Here is a 19,918-nt window from a genome sequence, read left to right as displayed (position 1 = left end):
TTTGCTGGAAGAATCTATCTCGCTTTTTTATAACACCCAAAATAAAAAGCAGACAACTTGCTGTCCAACAACACTGTTGGAGGCTGTGTGGGAGTACGGAGGCAGACCACTCGCATATTTTCTGGAATTGTGTAAAGATAAGGCCATACTGGGAAAATGTTAATGCAGCTGTAAATAATATCTTGGGTTATAAAATCCCAAATACCTGCCCTGTGATGTATCTGGGGCGTATTAAAGATAGTGTAAAAATAGAAGATACATATTTGATTAAAGTTTTGCTTTCAGCAAGTAAGAAGGCCATTACCAGGCAGTGGCTTAATGAAAAAAGTCCAAAACAGGAACAGTGGTTAGAAATTGTGCGAGACATCTTTAATATGGAGAAATTGACATATTCCTTGAGAGTCAAGGAGAATTCATTTGAGAAGATCTGGGAAAAATGGACTGTTTATTTGAGCCATGACACCAATTAGATAAATGCCGAGCTAGATATGGGAAGATTGCGTTATATAGAACTAGATGGTATGTTTGTATGAATGTTGAATTATCTCCAGATAACTAATCAATGTAATGGTTTTTCTTTTTTTAATTTGGTAAGTGAACCACACGGTCTTATTCCAATTTTTTTTTTTTTTTTATTTACTTTTTTTTTTCCCCCCCATCTACTTATTTTTTTATTTTGATTGCTGTTTTTCTTACTTTGTTTTATTTATGGTGATGGTGTTGCACTGTTTTGAAAATATCTCTTAAAAATCAATAAAAATTTAAGTGAAAAAAAAAATTGGCTTGGTAAATGTAAAGTTTGTCCCTAGTGGGTGTAGGATAGTGTTAATGTGCGAGGATCGCTGGTCGGGGCGGATCCGTTGGGCCGAAGGGCCTGTTTCCGCGCTGTTTCTCGAAACTAAACTAAAATGACACTAGATGGCACAAAGATTTCCTATTCATCTGAATAAGGTGGTTGAACAGAGCTAGAAAAATTGAATTAACTGAAACTGTAATGGTGAGAGTTAGAGAGTTAGTGAAGATTTTAGTTGTAAATCGGAGGTCATAGTCCCCAACAGGCATCGTTGCTCAGTGTCATGAAGTTTGCTAGTTCAGTCTTTGTTCTACTATATTTAATGTTGGGTGAATAGTGGAAGAATTAGTCGTACCGAGTGGAAACAGGTGCTTCGGTCCAACTTGCCTATGCCGACCAGCATGTCCCATCTACACTAGTTCCACCTCCATGCTTTGGCCCTAATCTCTCTGAAGCTATCCTATCCATGTACCTGTCTAAATGTTTCTTAAACCTCTCTCAAGCCTTTCTTGAGGTCCTCTGAGGGAGCGCTGTATGTATTGTTGATCTATGTCCCATTGTTTGTAGCAAGTTAGTACCTGCACTAATGTAAAGCACTTTGGTCAACGAGAGTTGTTTTGAAATGTGCTATGGAAATAAAATTTGTTTTGACTCGACTTAAACTTTGCGATAGTACCTGCATCAACTACTTCCTCTGGCAGCTTGTTCCATACACCCTCACTCTTTGTAAATAAAGTTACCCTTCAAGTTCCCATTAAATCTTTCCCCCCTCATCTTTAACCTATGTTGAGGGCCTGTTGCCAGGCAGTATCTATAAACTAAACTAAAATCACTGGAAGATCAAAAAAGGTACAAAGTGCAAAAAAAGATACTCAGCATCTCTGGAGAACATGGATAGGTGACGTTTTGGATCGGGCCCTTTCTTCCAAAGTCACCTATCCATGTTCTCCAGAGATGCTGCCTGACCCGATGAGTTACTCCAGCACTTTGTGTCTTTTTTTGTTAACCAGCTTCTGCAGTTCCATGTTTCTATCTCACTGGAAGCTCTCTGGGCACCTCTGAAAGATTTGGAGATCACATCTTACAATCTCTTCTCTTCCTCTTGTTCTCTATTCTCATTCTCTGATATTAATTCCTCTTCTCTGTTACTTTCTCTATTCTCTTTATTTTCTCTGTTTCTGCATTTATTTCCTCCTTTCCTCTGATCACTATTCTTCCCTGTTCCTATCTCCACAGGGCAGGCAATGGGAATAGACCATATGTGCAGGAGTAGGCCATTCGACCCTTCGAGCCAGCACCACCATTTACTGTGATCATGGCTGATCATCCACATATAATACCCCATTCCTGCCTTCTCCCCATTTCCCCTGACTCCGCTATCATTATGAGCTCTATCTAACTCTCTCTTGAAACCATCCAGAGAATTGGTCTCCACTGACTTCTGAGACCGAGAATTCCACAGATTCACAATTCTCTGGGTGAAAACGTTTTTCCCCATCTTCGTTCTAAATGGCCTACCCCTTATTCTTAAACTGTGGCCCCTGGTTCTGGACTCCCCCAACATCGGGAAATCGCAGAAGGAAGGATAGTGCTGGGGATATACAGGGACAAATATATTAGAATCCTATAGAAAAGGGATCTAGGAACAGCACAGTCATTGAGAGGCAGAGCAGGGAAACACGCCCTTTGGCCTGTTGAATTCACATGTCAATCATCTATTTTACATGAATTGCATCTTATTTGTATTGTTTCATTCTCCCCACATTCTCTTCATTTCTAGCATTCACCGACACACTAAGGTCAATTTATAATGGCCAGTTAACCTACCAATATGCATATCTTTGGGATGTCGGAGAAAACCCAGATGAAAACCCAATTGCTGCAGCACAACAGGATATTGTAGTCATAATATAGATATATATATATATCTAGCATATATATCTATATATATCTATATCTATATCTATCTATATCTATATCTATATATATGGCTGTGGGGAAGAAGCTGTTCCTGAATCTGGATGTTGCAGATTTCAGGCTCCTGTACCTTCTATCTGATGTCAGCGGAGAGATGAGTGTGTGGCCAGGATGATATGGGTCCTTGATGATGCTGGCAGCCTTTATGAAGCAGCGACTGTGATAGATCCCCTCGATGGTAGGGAGGTCAGAACCGATGATGGACTGGGCAGTGCAGCCTTTTCTGCTCCTGGATGCTCAGGTTGCCATACCAAGCCTTGATGCAACCGGTCAGCATGCTCTCTACTGTGCACCTGTAGAAGTTCGAGAGAGTCCTCCTTGACATACCGACTCTCTGTAATATTCTCAGGAAGTAGAGGCGCTGATGTGCTTTCTTTATGTCAGGGGTGCTGATGAAGAGGATTTCTTGGAATGTATGCGGGATAGTTATCTAAATCAACATGTAGAGGAACCAACGAGAGAGCAGGCTATTTTAGACTGGGTATTGAGTAATGAGGAAGGGTTAGTTAGCAATCTTGTTGTACGTGCCCCCTTGGGCAAGAGTGACCATAATATGGTTGAGTTCTTCATTAGGATGGAGAGTGACATTGTTAATTCAGAAACAATGGTTCTGAACTTAAAGAAAGGTAACTTTGAGGGTATGAGACGTGAATTGGCCAAGATTGACTGGCAATTAATTCTAAAAGGGTTGATGGTGGATATGCAATGGAAGACATTTAAAGACTGCATGGATGAACTACAAAAATTGTTCATCCCAGTTTGGCAAAAGAATAAATCAGGGAAGGTAATACATCCGTGGATAACGAGGGAAATTATGGACAGTATCAAAGCGAAGGATGATGCGTACAAATTAGCCAGAAAAAGCAGCATACTTTTGGACTGGGAGAAATTCAGAGACCAGCAGAGGAGGACAAAGGGCTTAATTAGGAAAAGGAAAAATAGATTATGAAAGAAAACTGGCAGGGAACATAAAAACTGACTGCAAAAGTTTTTATAGATATGTGAAAAGAAAGAGATTAGTTAAAACAAATGTAGGTCCCTTGCAGTCAGAAGCAGGTGAGTTGATCATGGGGATCAAGGATATGGCGGACCAATTGAATAACTAGTTTGGTTCCGTCTTCACTAAGGAAGACATAAATAATTTGCCGGAAATAGCAGGGGACCGCGGGTCAAAGGAGTTGGAGGAATTGAGTGAAATCCAGGTTAGCCGGGAAGTGGTGTTGGGTAAATTGAATGGATTAAAGGCCGATAAATCCCCAGGGCCAGATAGGCTGCATCCCAGAGTACTTAAGGAAGTAGCTCCAGAACTAGTGGATGCATTAGTAATAATCTTTCAAAACTCTTTAGATTCTGGAGTAGTTCCTGAGGATTGGCGGGTAGCAAACGTAACCCCACTTTTTAAGAAGGGAGGGAGAGAGAAAACGGGGAATTACAGACCAGTTAGTCTAACATCAGTAGTGGGGAAACTGCTAGAGTCCGTTATTAAAGATGGGATAGCAGCACATTTGGAAAGTGGTGAAATCATTGGACAAAGTCAGCATGGATTTACGAAAGGTAAATCATGTCTGACGAATCTTATAGAATTTTTCGAGGATGTAACTAGTAGCATGGATAGGGGAGAACCAGTGGATGTGGTGTATCTGGACTTCCAGAAGGCTTTCGACAAGGTCCCACATAAGAGATTAGTATACAAACTTAAAGCACATGGCATTGGGGGTTCAGTATTGATGTGGATAGAGAACTGGCTGGCAAACAGGAAGCAAAGAGTAGGAGTAAACGGGTCCTTTTCACAATGGCAGGCATTGACTAGTGGGGTACCGCAAGGCTCAGTGTTGGGACCCCAGCTATTTACAATATATATTAATGATCTGGATGAGGGAATTGAAGGCAATATCTCCAAGTTTGCGGATGACACTAAGCTGGGGGGCAGTGTTAGCTGTGAGGAGGATGCTAGGAGACTGCAAGGTGACTTGGATAGGCTGAGTGAGTGGGCAAATGTTTGGCAGATGCAGTATAATGTGGATAAATGTGAGGTTATCCATTTTGGTGGCAAAAACAGGAAAGCAGACTATTATCTAAATGGTGGCCGACTAGGAAAAGGGGAGATGCAGCGTGACCTGGGTGTCATGGTACACCAGTCATTGAAAATAGGCATGCAGGTGCAGCAGGCAGTGAAGAAAGCGAATGGTATGTTAGCTTTCATAGCAAAAGGATTTGAGTATAGGAGCAGGGAGGTTCTACTGCAGTTGTACAGGGTCTTGGTGAGACCACACCTGGAGTATTGCGTACAGTTTTGGTCTCCAAATCTGAGGAAGGACATTATTGCCATAGAGGGAGTGCAGAGAAGGTTCACCAGATTGATTCCTGGGATGTCAGGACTGTCTTATGAAGAAAGACTGGATAGACTTGGTTTATACTCTCTAGAATTTAGGAGATTGAGAGGGGATCTTATAGAAACTTACAAAATTCTTAAGGGGTTGGACAGGCTAGATGCAGGAAGATTGTTCCCGATGTTGGGGAAGTCCAGGACAAGGGGTCACAGCTTAAGGATAAGGGGGAAATCCTTTAAAACCGAGATGAGAAAAAAAACCTTTTTCACACAGAGAGTGGTGAATCTCTGGAACTCTCTGCCACAGAGGGTAGTTGAGGCCAGTTCATTGGCTATATTTAAGAGGGAGTTGGATGTGGCCCTTGTGGCTAAGGGGATCAGAGGGTATGGAGAGAAGGCAGGTACGGGATACTGAGTTGGATGATCAGCCATGATGATATTGAATGGCGGTGCAGGCTCGAAGGGCCGAATGGCCTACTCCTGCACCTAATTTCTATGTTTATGATTGCATCAGTGTTCTGGGACCAGGAGAGATCTTTGGAAATATGAATGCCCAGGAATTTGAAGTTCTTAACCTTTTCCACCATTGATACAAACGGGATTGTGCGTCCCCATCCTACCCCTTCCAAAGTCCACAATCCATTCCTTGGTTTTGCTGGTGTTGAGAGCCAGGTTATTGTGCATGCACCAATTGGTCAATCGGTCGATCTCACTTCTATACTCTGACTCGTCCCCATCAATGATACGTCCCACAACAGTGGTGTCATCGGCGAACTTGATGATGGAGTTCGCATTATGACCGGCTACGCAGTCATGAGTATGGAGTGAGTACAGCAGGGGGCTGAGCATGCAGCCTTGAGGTGCTCTTGTGCTGATTCTTATCGAGGATGACACATTTCAACCAATACGGACAGACATTCTGTGAATGAGGAAGACGAGGATCCAATTGCAGAGGGATGCCCAGATCTGAGAGCTTGGCAACCAGCTTGGAGGGGATGATAGGATTAAATGCCGAGCTGTAGACACAGGCAGCACCTGAGACCAGGATTGCACCTGTGGAGGCAGCTCTACCAGCCACCAATGTGTCGCTCATTGCAGACAAATGTGTGCACTGGTTTGAGTAATCGGGTTGATAAATGCTCATCAACAAAGAACTATACCGTTTCTAAGATAGACACAAAAGGCTGGAGTAACTCAGCGGGACACTCTGGGGGGAAGGAATAGGTGATGTTTTGGGTCGAGACCCTCCTTCAGATTGGTTAGGGATAAGGGATACGAGAGATATAGACGGTGATGTGGAGAGATAAAGAACAATGAATGAGAAAAATGCAAAAAATGATGATAAAGGAAACAGGCCATTGTAAGTTGTTTGTACGGTGAAAATGAGAAGCTAGTGTGACTTGGTGGGGGAGGGATAGAGAGAGGGAATGCCAGGGCTACCTGAAGTGAGAGAAATCAATATTCATCCCACTGGGTTGTAAGCTGCCCAAGCAAAATATGAGATGATGTTCCTCCAATTTGCGTTTAGCCTCACTATGGCAATGGAGGAGACGGAGGACAGAAAGGTCTGTGTAGAAATGGGACGGAGAATTAAAGTGTCCAGCAACCGGGAGATCAGGTTGGTTCAGGCGGGCTGAGCGAAGGTGTTCCACGAAATGATCACCCAGTCTGCGTTTGGTCTCGCCGATGTATAAGAATCCGCATCTTGAACAACGGAAGCAGTAGATGAGGTTGGAGGAGGTGGATGTGAACCTCTGCCTAACCTGGAAGGACAGTCGGGTTCCCTGGACAGTTGAGGGAGGAGGTATAGCGACAGGTGTTGCATCTTCTGCGGTTGCAGGAAAAGGTACCTGCGGAGGGGGTGGGAAGGGATGAGTTAACCAGGGAGTTGCGGAGGGAACAGTCTCTGCAGAAAGTAGAAAGGGGTGGAGATGGGAATATGTGGCTAGTGGTGGAACCGGTTGGAGGTGACTGCTGATGGGGTGGAAGGCAAGGACTAGGGGGATTCTGACTCTGTTGCGACTGGGGGAAGGGGAGCACGGGGGGAGCTGCGGGGTACCGAGGAGACACGAGTGAGGGCCTCATCTATGATGAGAGAGGGAAACCACCGTTCCCTAAGAATGAGGACATCTCGGATGTTTTAGTACGAAACACCTCATCTTGTGCGCAGGTGCGGTGTAGACGGAGGAATTGGGAGTAGGGGATGGAGTCTTTGCAGGAAACAGGGTGGAAAGAGGTGTAGTCGAGATAGTGTGGGAGTCAGTGAGTTTGTAATAGATGTCAGTCAATAGTCTTATTTCCTGCGATGGAGACTGTGAGATCAAGAAAGGTGAGGGAGGTGACGGAGATGGTCCAAGTAATTTTGAGTGCGGGATGAAAATTGGTGGTGAAGTTGATGGAGTCCATGAGTTCTGCATGGTCGCAGGAGGTAGCACTGATGCAGTCATCAATGCAACAGAGATAGTTCGGGGATAAGGCCAGTGTCAAGTCAAGTCAAGTTTATTTGTCACATACACATACGAGATGTGCAGTGAAATGAAAGTGGCAATGCTCGCGGGCTTTTGTGCAAAAGACAAACAACAAAACAACCAAACAAACTATAAACACAATCATAACACACATATTATTTTACATACGCCTGGAACAGGGATTGTTCAACGTACCCTACAAAAAGGCAGGCATAGCTGGAGCCCATGGGGGTGCCCATAGCTACGCCTTGGACTTGGAGGAAGTGGGAGGCAGTGTAGAGTGTCAGTAGAGGGAAATTGGATGGTTCCCCTGGTCCAATCTCCTCCTATCTAGTTCCTCACATGCCCTTCGACTCTTTAATGACTTTTGCTTTCCGAGCCACCACTCCCTCATCTTTACTATGGATGTTCAGCCGCTCTACACCTCCATCCCCCACCAGGAAGGCCTTAAAGTCCTCTGTTTCTTTCTCAACCGCAGAACCATCCAATTTCCCTCTACTAACACTGTACTTCGCCTAGCGGAGCTGGTCCTCACCCTCAACTACTTCTGTCTATTACAAACGCACTGACTGCCACAACTATCTCGACTACACTTTCTCCCTCCCTGCTTCCTGCAAAGACTATCCCCTACTCCCAGTTCCGCTGTCTACACCGCATCTGCGCCCAAGATGGGGTGTTCCACACTAGAACATCCGAGATGTCCTCATTCTTTAGGGAACGGAGATTCACCTCTCCCATCATAGATAAGGCCCTCACTCATGTCTCCTCGGTGCCCCATATCTCCACTCTTGCTCCCCCTCCCCCTAGTCGCAACAGAGACAGTTGCCCTAGTCCTTATCTTCAACCCCATTAGCTGTCGCATACAACACATAATCAATCGAATTTTCCGCAGCCTCCAACGGGATACCACCACTACCACATTTTCCCATCTCCACCCCTTTCCACCTTCCGCAGAGACCGTTCCCTCCGCAACTCCCTGGTTAACTCATCCCTTCCCATCCAAACCACCCCCTCCCCAGGTACCTTCCCCTGCAACCGCAGAAGATGCAACACCTGTTGCTATACCTCCTCCCTCGACTCTGTCCAGGGACCCCGACAGTCCTTTCAGGTTAGGCAGAGGTTCACTTGCACCTCCTCCAACCTCATCTACTGTATCTGTTGTTCAAGATGTGGAATCATACACGTCGGTGAGACCAAACGCAGACTGGGCGATCGTTTCACGGAACACCTTCACTCAGCCCGCCTGAACCAACCTAATCTCCCAGTTGCTGGACACCTTAATTCTCCTTCCCATTCCTACACAGACCTTTCTGTCCACGATCTCCTCCGTTGTCAGCATGAGGCTAAACGCTAATTTGAGGAACAGCATCTCATATTTAGCTTGGGCAGCTTACAGCCCAGTGGTATGAATATTGATTTCTCTCACTTCAGGTAGCCCCGGTATTCCCTCTCTCTCTATCCCTCCCCCCCCCAAGTCGCACCAGCTTCTCATTTTCACCCTATGAACAGCTTACAATGGTCTGTTTCCTTTATCATCGTTACTTTGTTGCACATCTTTCATTCATTGTTCTTTATCTCTCCACATCACTATCTATGTCTCTCGTTTCTCCTTAGCCAGTCTGAAGAAGGGTCTCGCCACGAAACGTTACCCATTCCTTCCCTCCAGAGATGCTGCCTGTGCCGCTGTGTTACTCCAGCTTTTTGTGTCAATCTTTGGTTTAAACCAGCATTTGCAGTTCCTCCTTACACATATACCATATCTAGTCTGGTTTGACCTCTTTGTGATTCTAGGGTTTGCAGTGCTGGTTATACTTAAATGCGCTCTGAAATGGCCAAGCAAAGCAATCCGTTTGAAGGCAATTAGGAAAGATTATGAATGGGCAGAATAATAAAAGTTGATTCAATTGTTCAGCAGCTGAGAATGGTTACAGTGGGTGCCACCATGTACAATGATAAATATCTAGCATAGCTTTGGATTTTTTTCTTGACTCTTGACTCAATGGTGTTTGGTACTACTATTTCATTATTTAGAATTCAAGATCTGGAGCAGTCGAAGCAAAAGCTTGTGGACAAACTCAATGAGTTGGCATCTAAATCTCAACTATCGACAACCAATGATTCACAACTCACAGGAAGGCTCCGGAGTCTGCAGATTTCAGAGAGAAGCCTCAGAAACGAGGTAAGGCTGGTTGTACATCCTGCCGACTCGGTATTACTACTGCTTTGAAGTTTCTGTATTGGAGTCGCTACCTCCAATCTGTGAACCATGTGAGAATTATTCTTCAATGCCAGCTGTAGAGGGGGATAACTTGCGCAGAATCATGCTCCATCTTCTAAACATTGTAACTCTATTTGGTCAACCCATCATCGCCACCATCAAAAATTCCCCATATAATCTATGAAGGGAGAGGAAAATGTCTTTAATTAAAAGAGGGAAAAAAAATGTTTCCATGTGATTGTATTCAGTAAAAGTCTATATAATTAATTAATGAGATAAGTATTATTGTCACCCTTAATTTCCTTTCGACTGAGTGGCTAAATGACGTTCATTGACGGAGGCATGGGGTCCTAAACAGGCCAGACCAGGAAAGATTCTCCAAGGCGTGTCCAGGAAAGCTTAATTAATTGAGTTAGACAATAGACAATAGGTGCAGGAGTAGACCATTCGGCCCTTCGAGCCAGTACCGCCATTCACTGTGATCATGGCTGATCATCCACAATCAGTACCCTGTTCCTGCTTTCTCCCCATATCTCCTGACTCCGCTATCTTTAAGAGCTCTATCTAACTCTCTCTTGAAAGCATCTAGAGAATTGGCCTCCACTGCCTTCTGAGGCAGAGAATTCCACAGATTTACAACCCTATGTGTGAAAAAGTGTTTCCTCTTCCCCGTTCTAAATGGCTTCCCTCTTTACACTTAAACTGTGGCCCCTGGTTCTGGACTCCCCCAACATCGGGAACATGTTTCCTGCCTCTAGCGTGTCAAAACCCTTAATAATCTTATATTTTTCATTAAGATATCCTCTCATCCTTCTAAATTCCAGAATATACAAGTCCAGCCACTCCATTCTATTCAATTCAATTCAAAGCACTTTATTCGTCCCCGAGGGGCAATTTAAAAGGGCGCATTACAGTAGCTTTTTAAAAAGGGACACAATCAACAAACATAAGCAACACGCATACTGCACAATCAACCAGCACACGCATTTCACAGACACACTGCACAATCACACAACACACACCGCACATCAACATTCAACACATAGTAATAGTTTTTAAAGTGCTTCCTAAGTGCTTCAATTAAAAAGTGCATATAGAAGGTTATTTCATTTCATATGTTCATGAGTCAGTGATCAGCATTAAGAAGCTGGACAACCCTGGGGATGAAGGTTGCCTTCCTCCTCTGTATCCGGCAACCCGGACAGCGGGGTCTGCGTCCTGAGGGGAGCCACTCAAACTCAGGAAACAGGATGTGAGAGGGGTCCTGAAGAATCCTGCGTGTTAACTTTACAGACTGTTGGTCGCATAGGGCAGTGAGAGTTCGGACGGGCTGCTCAATGATTTTTGAGCAAACCTTGACCACATTCAACAGGCGGTTTCTGTTTTGCAGGGTGATGGAGTGGAACCAGCTAGTGAAAGAGAAGGTTATTACATTTTCAATGAATGCGTAGTAGAATGTGGTGAGAATGTCTTTGTTAATCCCAAATAACTTCAGCTTCCTAAGTAGGTACTGTGTCTGATGGCACTTTTTAAGGATTTCCTCTATGTTAGAGGAAAACCTTAGCAGGTTGTCGAAGGCTGTTCCCAGGTATTTGTATACCTCCACTATCTCCACTGGCTCCTGCTGGATGATAGTGGTGGCTGCCTCAGCCATCTGTCTCTATTGGGGGGAGAAAGTCACAATCATGTCCTTGGTTTTGCTTATATTTAGCTCAAGACAAGACTTTTCACACCATACTATAAAGTCCTGCAGGGCTGAGCTGTGATGTTGTGTGTGTGGCTGGGAAGAAGAGACAGGAGAACTGTGTCATCAGCAAGTTTTACAAAGTGGCACTTTGGCTGGGTGGATCTGCAGTCATCAGTGTAGAGAATGAAGAGAAGTGGGGAAAGGACACAGCCTTGTGGAGAGCCAGTGAAGGTGAAGAGGATGTCGGACAAGGTGTGGTTCACCAACACCCTCTGTGATCTGTTGGTGAGGAAGTCTATAATCCACAGAGTGAGTTTGTGGTTGAGGTGGAAGCGGGTGATGAGCTTCTCAGCCAAAATATGTGGCTGCATGGTGTTAAATGCTGATGAGAAGTCTGCAAACAGAAGTCTGGCTGTGGCCTTGGGGATTTCCAGATGCTTATGGATGGTGTTTAAGATTAATATTTTTGCGTCATCGACACCCCTGCCAGCCTGGTAAGCAAACTGCAATGGATCCATCATCGAGCCAGTTGCCTTGGTGATGTGCTCCTTGATGATCCTCTCTATGGCCTTCATGATCAGGGAGGTGAGAGCCACCGGTCTAAGGTCATTCAGGACCTTGGTGGTGCCCTTCTTTGGGATGGGAATCACTGTTGAGTTTTTCCACATCGCGGGGACTGTGCTGCTGGTCAAAGAGCCCTGGAACAGATGCTGGAACACACCTCCCAGCTGCTCAGCACAATGCCATAGGGTCCACCCACAGATGTTGTCTGGCAATGGAGCTGTGTTCTTTTTAGTCCTTTTGAGGGCTCTCACCACCTCTGATGTGTTGATGTTGAGGCCGGAGTCATCAGGTCTGAGTGTGGAGACGATTGATTCTAGCTGGGTGCTATTGTCCTTTTCAAATCTGGTGTAGAAGGAGTTCAGATCATTCGGGAGTGAAGTGAAGCTGCTTCCTGCTACCTGAATGGGCTTGCGGCTGGTAGAGACAGAGTTCACTGCTGCCATGTTCTTGAGGCCCTGCCAAGCCGCACGGAGGTTCCCTTTTCCAAAGGTCTGCTCCACTTTGTTCTTGTATTTCAGCTTGGCAATTTTTATGGCCCGCTAGACAGTCCCGCCATCCCTGGAATTAACCTAGTGAACCTACGCTTCACTCCCTCAATAGCAAGAATGTTCTTCCTCAAATTTGGAGACCAAAACTGCACACAATACTCCAGGTGTGGTCTCACTAGGGTCCTGTACAACTGCAGAAGGACCTCTTTGCTCCTAAACTCAACTCCTCTTGTTATGAAGGACAACCTGCCATTGTGCCACTGTGGTGATATTATGACCCTGTATTTCTAGATGATTGTTCTAACGCCTGGATTACTTGTTCAATAGCTTGTCCTGCAATGTCAATCTAGTCTCAGTCTAATGAGCATGAACTCAGAAGTGCTGGAGGAACTCAGCAGTCCAGACACTATCTGTGGAGGGAAACGGATAAACGTAGTTTTGGGTCGTGATCCTTTTTCAGTCTGACCTGCTGAATTTCCCCAGCACTTTGTTTTTGCTTTGCTTAAGATTCCAGCATCTGCAGTCTGTTGTTTCTCCAAGTTCCCTGCAGGAGGTCCTGTAACCAGGTAGTTTAAATGGATCAATGAGCACATACATTCTTTTTAACCTCAGTACTTTTGAAGGCTTTAATAAATCAGACGCTGTTTTCATAACAATCGTGGACAAGCGGTGTGATTCATCTTTCCCAATCAGTTTACTTCAACAAAACCTCACTTGCTCACACTCAGTAAAATATGTGCCCCTCCCTACTGCCCAGCTGACATTGGGGTCTGTTAATATCATGGGTTGTTCCTTCAGAAGCTAAGTTCAATAATAATAGGATAAAACTGCTTACGACAGAAACACACTCTTCACCCCACAATGTTTGTGCCAAATGTGATACCATGTTAAACTAATCTCCTCTGCCTGCATGTGATCCGTATCCTTCCTTTCCCTGCACATCCATGTACCTGCCTAAAGCCTCTGCACATCACTATTGTATTTGTTTAGATTTATTTGCTTGGTTAATTATTGTCACATGTACCGAGGTGAAGTGAAAAGCTTTTTGCAGCATGCTATCTAGTCGGTGGAAAGACTATACATGATATCTGTCGCCACCACTACCCATAGCAGCATGTCCCAGGCACCCACCATTCTTTGTGTAAAAATAAATGTGCCCTGTACATCTCTTTTAAACCTTGCCCCTTAAAGATAAAGCTATTAACCATATCATCAAATACGCGGATGACACAACAGTAGTGGGCCTCATCCGCAATAACGACGACCAGGCATATAGAGAGGAGGTGGAACAGCTGGTGAATTGGTGCAGCAGGAACAACCTTCTCCTAAATGTGAACAAAACCAAGGAGATTGTCGTCGATTTCAGAAGGAAAATTCAGCCCAGTCACACTCCACTTTGCATCAACAACTCAGCAGTGGAGCAGGTGAAAAGCATCAAGTTCCTGGGGGTGCATATGGAAACTGGTTTAGAAGCTGGTCCACAAAACATTACATCTCTGGCAAAACGGGCACAGCAGCGGGATGTACTTCCTCCGCAGGTTGAGAAGTTTACACCTCCACCCTCCCATCCTCGCCACTTTCTACAGAAGCACAATTGAGTCGGTCCTGACCAGCTGAATCTCCACGTGGTGCGGCAGCTGTACAGCTGCGGACTGGAAGTGACTTCAGAGAGTGGTGAGGACAGCGAAAAAAATCATGGGACTTCTCTTCCTTCCATCATGGCCTATGGGGTAATAAGCGCTGTCTGAGTAGAGCTAAGGGCATTATCAGAGCCCCCACACACCCACAATTTGGACTTTTCATACTGCTGAACTCTGGGAGGAGGTACCGCAGCATGAAGAGCGGGACAACCAGGTTCTGCAACAGCTTCATCCCCCAGGCCATAAGATTACTGAACAATCAAAAAAACCGAGGCTAGAACTTTTTAAATATCGTCACTTTTAAAAACTTTTTAATATATATTTATTTTACAGAACCATGCGCATGACGCATTTTTATGGACGCACCTGGAACTTTTAACTTTTAACTGATTTTGGAGAGTAAAATGCAACGAAATTTCGTTCAAGGTGCACTGTGTCTAGGTGTATATCTGAATGACAATAAAGTTTTCATTCATTCATTCATATTCCCTCTAGTCTTTGACCTTGGGGAAAAATGTTCAGACTGACTGCCTTATCTATGCCTCTCCTAATTTTATATAGTTCTATCAGATCTATTTTTACCCTCTAACATTTCAGAGAAAACTATTCAAGTTTGTCCAGCCTCCCCTAATAAGTAATTCCCACCAATCCAGGCAGCATCTTCTTTATCTCCTTTGCACCCTCTCCAAAGCCTCCACATCTTTCCTGCAATGGGGTGAGCAGATCTACATGCAATACTCAAAGTGGTGGAGTAACACAGGTTAAACAAACAAAAAATTAAAAAGGTGAGACAAATGTAAAAGGCATAGAAAGTCATAACATGTTGAGCATATGAAGTTTTGTTTGAGTGGGTTATTCTTTGAAGCACCAATGGTCTGGTGGAAGTTTCAATTGCAGTGTTTCACTTAAAGGGAGGATAACTAAACCAGGACTGCTGCCTCCCAGCTGCATTGCAGCAGAGTGATCTTGACCTGGGTGCTGTCTTTGCAGAATGTGCACGTTTTTTTTACTGGGGCTTTGGAAATTTATGTAAATGCTCCGGTTTCCTCGCACATCCCAAATACATTCTCATAAGTTAAATGTGCACTGTAAATTAACGCATGTAAGTGGTAAATCAAAGGGTAAATGGTGGAGCATGTGGTGGTTACAGGGCTACTGAAAAAATGGAAAGGGGGAATAGGACTGAAAAGATTGTTTTGCTGGAACAAATAATTTTCTCCTCTGTTGTAATAAGTAAGTTAGACTCTCTTAGTGAACCAAGGTGAATCAAGGAACAGTTGTATCGGTTCATGAAGGTATTGAAATAATGGTCATCATCACTTGGATCTTGTGCAGGCAAAGTGATAGCATGAAAAGTATCATTACTGTATGTATACGTGTATGAAAACGCATATAGAGGTTGGGAGGTCTCGTTGCAGTTATATAAGACATTGGTGAGGCCACATCTGGAGTATTGGGCACCAAATTATAGGAAAGATGTTGTCAAGCTGGAAAGAATGCAGAGAAGATTAACAAGGATGTTGCCAGGACTTGAGGGCCTGTGCTACTGGGAGAGGTTGAGCAGGCTAGGATTCTATTCCTTGGAATGCATGAAGATGAGGGGTGATCTTGTGGTTGTTATATGGTTATATCTTGTGGAGATGTATGAAATCATGAGCGGAATAGATCGGGTAAACACACAGAGTTTCTTGCCCACAGTCGGGAAATCGAGAACCAGAGGCTATAGGTTTAAGGTGAGGGGGAAAGATTTAATAGGGACCCGAGGGATAACCTTTTCATACGAAGGGTGGTGGGTGTCTGGAATGAACTGTCGGAGTAGGTAGTTCATAGTTGAGGCAGGTACTATCCCAATGTTTAAGAAACATTTAGACAAGTACATGGATGGGACAGATTTGGAGAGATATGGGCCAATGCAAACAGATAGATCTAATGTAGATGGGCCATGATGGTCAATGTGGGCAAGTTGAGGTGAGGGGACTGTTTCCACGCTGTATGGTATTTACCGCAGATGTTTGGTGCTGAGTTCTATGATCAATAATTATAATGCACTTCTTTAAAGCTTACAGAAAAAGAGAGGGCTGAAGAGATTCTAAAGGGTAAAGTGTGGCGTTTGCAGAACCAGTTGAGGATGAAGGAGGATGAGATGAACAAGCAGTCCGACTACTTTGAGCACTACAAACAAAGGCATCAGCACCTGATGGTGAAGCTGAGAGAACGTGAACAGTCCTTGCAGGACCAGCACTTCAAACTGGAGAGGGAAAAAATTGATCTAAATGCTCTCAGTATTGTCCTGAAATCTGAGCTACAACAAGTTACAGCAAAGTTTACAAAACTGGAGAAAGCGCACTCCGGGAGGAGTAAGGATCTTTCAGAGCACGATCCAGATCTCAACAACATGGAAAGTTGCCTGTTGGGTGGAGCGGACCAAATTAAAGAGCAGATTCTCATCCTCCAGGTTGACCTGAGGAACCTTTTGGAAAAAGACGAGGCAAATAACCAGGAAAAGGACCAGCTCCTAGAAAGGCTTCAACGTGCCGAAGACAATGAGAGCTTCCTCACACACAAACTGGAAGATTTCCGCTCGCGGATCCATGAACTGAAGCTATCGGAGAGCAGCCTGCAGGAGCAGATGGAGGATTTGGAGGAAGAGAATGCGAAGCTCAGAAAAGAACTGAATGATTTACAGGAACAAGAAAACAACCTGAATGTGCTGGAAGGTGAAGATAAACTGGAGAATATTGTGCAGGACAAGAGTGGAATGAATACAACCTCATCAGTAAGTACCGATGCTGCAAAATGGGAAATACCTCCAAGTGAGATTGGTTTGTTGTTGTTTGTAATGTTTCAAATTAACTTTTGTTACTTTAAAGGGAAGCCTTGACTCCAAAAAGTTAAATTCACAATTTTGTATGTTTCTCTCTATCTCTCATCTTTGTGAAATGATTATTACCTGCTGTAGTAATCCTGGTATTTGATAGCATCCCAGAACTTGTTCATTCGCCAACTTGGTGCAAACTGTTTGCTTAGATGTTTGCATACAACATAGAACCTAGAACAGTACAGCACAAGAGCAGGTCCATCGGCCCACAATGTCTGTGCTGAACATAATGCCAAGGCCAGCACCTATCTACCTGCACATAACCCATATTACTATCCATGCTTTTCAGAAATGCTGCCTGACCCGCTGAGCTTCTCTTGCACTTTGTCCTTTTGCATATTAACCAGCATCTGCAGTTCTTTGTTTCTACATTCCCTCTATTCCCTGCATATCTCTATGCCTATCCAAAAGTCTTTTAAATGCCACTTGCGTATATGCTTCATCCCCAGCAGTGCATTCCAGGCACTCACCTCCCTCTGTAAAAACCTTGTCCCGCACATCCCCTTTAAATGTTGTTTAAGAAGGAACTGCAGATGCTGGAAAATCAAAGGTACACAAAAATACTGGAGGGTGCAGCTGCATCTATGGAGCGAAGGAAATAGGCAACGTTGCCTATTTCCTTCGCTCCATAGATCTGAAGAAGGGTTTCGGCCCGAAACGTTGCCTATTTCCTTCGCTCCATAGATGCTGCTGCACCCGCTGAGTTTCTCCAGCATTTTTGTGTACCCTTTAAATGTTGCCTCTCTTACCTTAAAGCTATGCCCTCTAGTATCTCCAGTACCCAGTCTAGAGTAGTTTTGTTTTGTTCAAATGGCATTAAGTAAATACAATTTTGAAATAACCGGGGTAAACTCTTATTTTTAACTTTTAATTTAGTTCTTAATCACATGGAAATGTTTATTTGATTGTAAAACGTAACCTGGATTAGTTAGATTCCACTGTATGAAAAATAAGACTATCTGCTTAGTCTAATTAGATGCTCCCAAAGTAGAGTGTATATGGTTCCTTTTTTTCAGACTTACTTTTAATCCTACTCTTTCATATTCCCACAATTCAATGAATTGCCCCCTCTAATTCCCCCCAAACACACTCCTCCCCATGGCAGAGTACACCGCACCTCGACACATGAGGGCCATTTACAAATTTACAGTGGCCAATTAACCCATCATACAACATAGAACCTAGAACAGTACAGCACAAAAGCAGGTCCTTCGGCTCACAATGCCTGTGCTGAACATAATCCCATCAACCTGCATGTGTTTGGGATGTGGGAGGAAACCTGATTACAGGAAGATGGTGCAAACACCACACAGAGAGCACCTGAGCTCAGGATTGAATCTAGATCATTAGAGCTGTGAATTGTAATTGTAATTAATTTATTAGCTAAGTGTGTAAAAACATACAAGGCATTTGATTTGCCTTACAGTCATACCAACAAAGCAACGACTCACATAACCACATAAAAATTAACATAAACATCCACCACAGCGCACTGTGATGGAAGGCAATAACGTATTATCTTCTTCCATCCATCCCATGCACCATCCTGACTAGCTGCACTGTTATGTCGCCCCTGAGTAGATTTGAACTTCTTGGCAACAGGAGCTGGAAACCGAGATGTCTTAATTGCGACATGGTTTATTTTTACCACCAGCGTTGTTGGAATGTGACAGAAATTGTCAGGAGGAGGGGATAGCAAAATAATTTACTGGAAGAAGGATAGACACATTTTGTAACTAATTAAGGTCAAAATATGAGGCTGGAACTTGAAGGGAATTTTTAACAAGAGGAAATGTAACAGCATACATTGACAAATGAATGACACGCCATTCAAAGCTTCATGAAGCTACCACTGATGCTGTGTTACCATGATGATCCCCTTGTAGTAATTTTCCTGCACCTACGCTGCGACAGATGAATGAGGTAGGATGGGTGGCACAAAAAACAAGTCATGGAGCAGCGGTGAATTATAAGATGGGAGAGGTTAAAGACTGACCCGTTGACTTATGCAAATCCATGATCCATGACTGGAAAAGGAGCATTCAAGACAGAACCAAGTTCCTTGACCACATATGGTTGGAACATGCAGAAATCCTGTGCGATCAGTACAGGGGTACAGAACACCCCTAGCAATCTCCCACCCACCTGTCAAACACTGTCTGACCCACCTATGGCAAGTCCTGCCTATCCCACAGAGAACTCTTTAGCCACCACAGAGCTCACAGATCTGGAGCTGGAAGCAAGTCACTCTCAATCAGTCAGGTGACCCGAAATGTCATCTGTCCATTTTCCTCCACAGATGCTGCCTGACCTGCTGATATTCCTCCAGCACTTTGTTTTTTGCTCAAGATTCCAGCATCTGCAATCTCTTGGTTTTCCGTTTTGAGGGACTGTCTTTGTAAGGAAGCTTCATTGCGAGGTTTACAATACACATGCAAATCTCTGCCTCTATCTCAATCATTCTGCTTGTCTGAAAAAGGCTGAGTGCTCATATTGCCATTTTATTTTTAAATTCTAGCAGAACTCTGAACTCCAGCTCAGTTCAGATGTAATACCAGAGGAGGCCTTTATACTGGAGGTGAGAACAACTAGCCCGTCTTTTTCTACTTGAGAAATTCTTCTGACATTGTAATTTTCAGTCACTTGAAAATAAGGTTGAGGATGAGGTAAGGGAATCTACAGTTTTGCCGTAAGCCTACTTCGCACTACTGTTTCTAATACGGAGCTCAACGTTGCAAGTTTAGCTACATAAAGTTAATAATGCAAATGGAATTATTTATTCAGCCCTTTAACAAATTTTTTGATTGGATGAGCCAGACATGAAGTCCAGACTAAAATGAACATGCTGGTTAAATGTGAAGAACAACACCTTGACT

General features: G+C 44.0%; 1 protein-coding gene across 4 annotated transcripts in view; it reads left to right on the top strand.

Annotated features, from left to right (window-relative positions):
- The window catches only part of LOC129701593 (myosin-13-like), a 125,631-nt gene that overhangs the window by 12,304 nt on the left and 93,409 nt on the right, over positions 1-19,918 (top strand). For all 4 annotated transcript variants that reach the window (XR_008724218.1, XM_055642879.1, XM_055642873.1 and 1 more), the window contains exons 3-5: positions 9,599-9,746; positions 16,224-16,940; positions 19,561-19,620. Coding sequence is in view for 3 of the 4 variants with exons in the window: in XM_055642879.1 (XP_055498854.1) it covers positions 9,599-9,746; positions 16,224-16,940; positions 19,561-19,620 (925 nt within the window). In the remaining variant the exon portion in view is untranslated. The remainder of the gene's footprint in view (positions 1-9,598; positions 9,747-16,223; positions 16,941-19,560; positions 19,621-19,918) is intronic.

This window comes from Leucoraja erinacea, chromosome 1, assembly GCF_028641065.1.
Source record: "Leucoraja erinacea ecotype New England chromosome 1, Leri_hhj_1, whole genome shotgun sequence".
Lineage (NCBI taxonomy): Eukaryota > Metazoa > Chordata > Chondrichthyes > Rajiformes > Rajidae > Leucoraja > Leucoraja erinaceus.
This window is presented reverse-complemented; position numbering and strand designations above follow the sequence as displayed.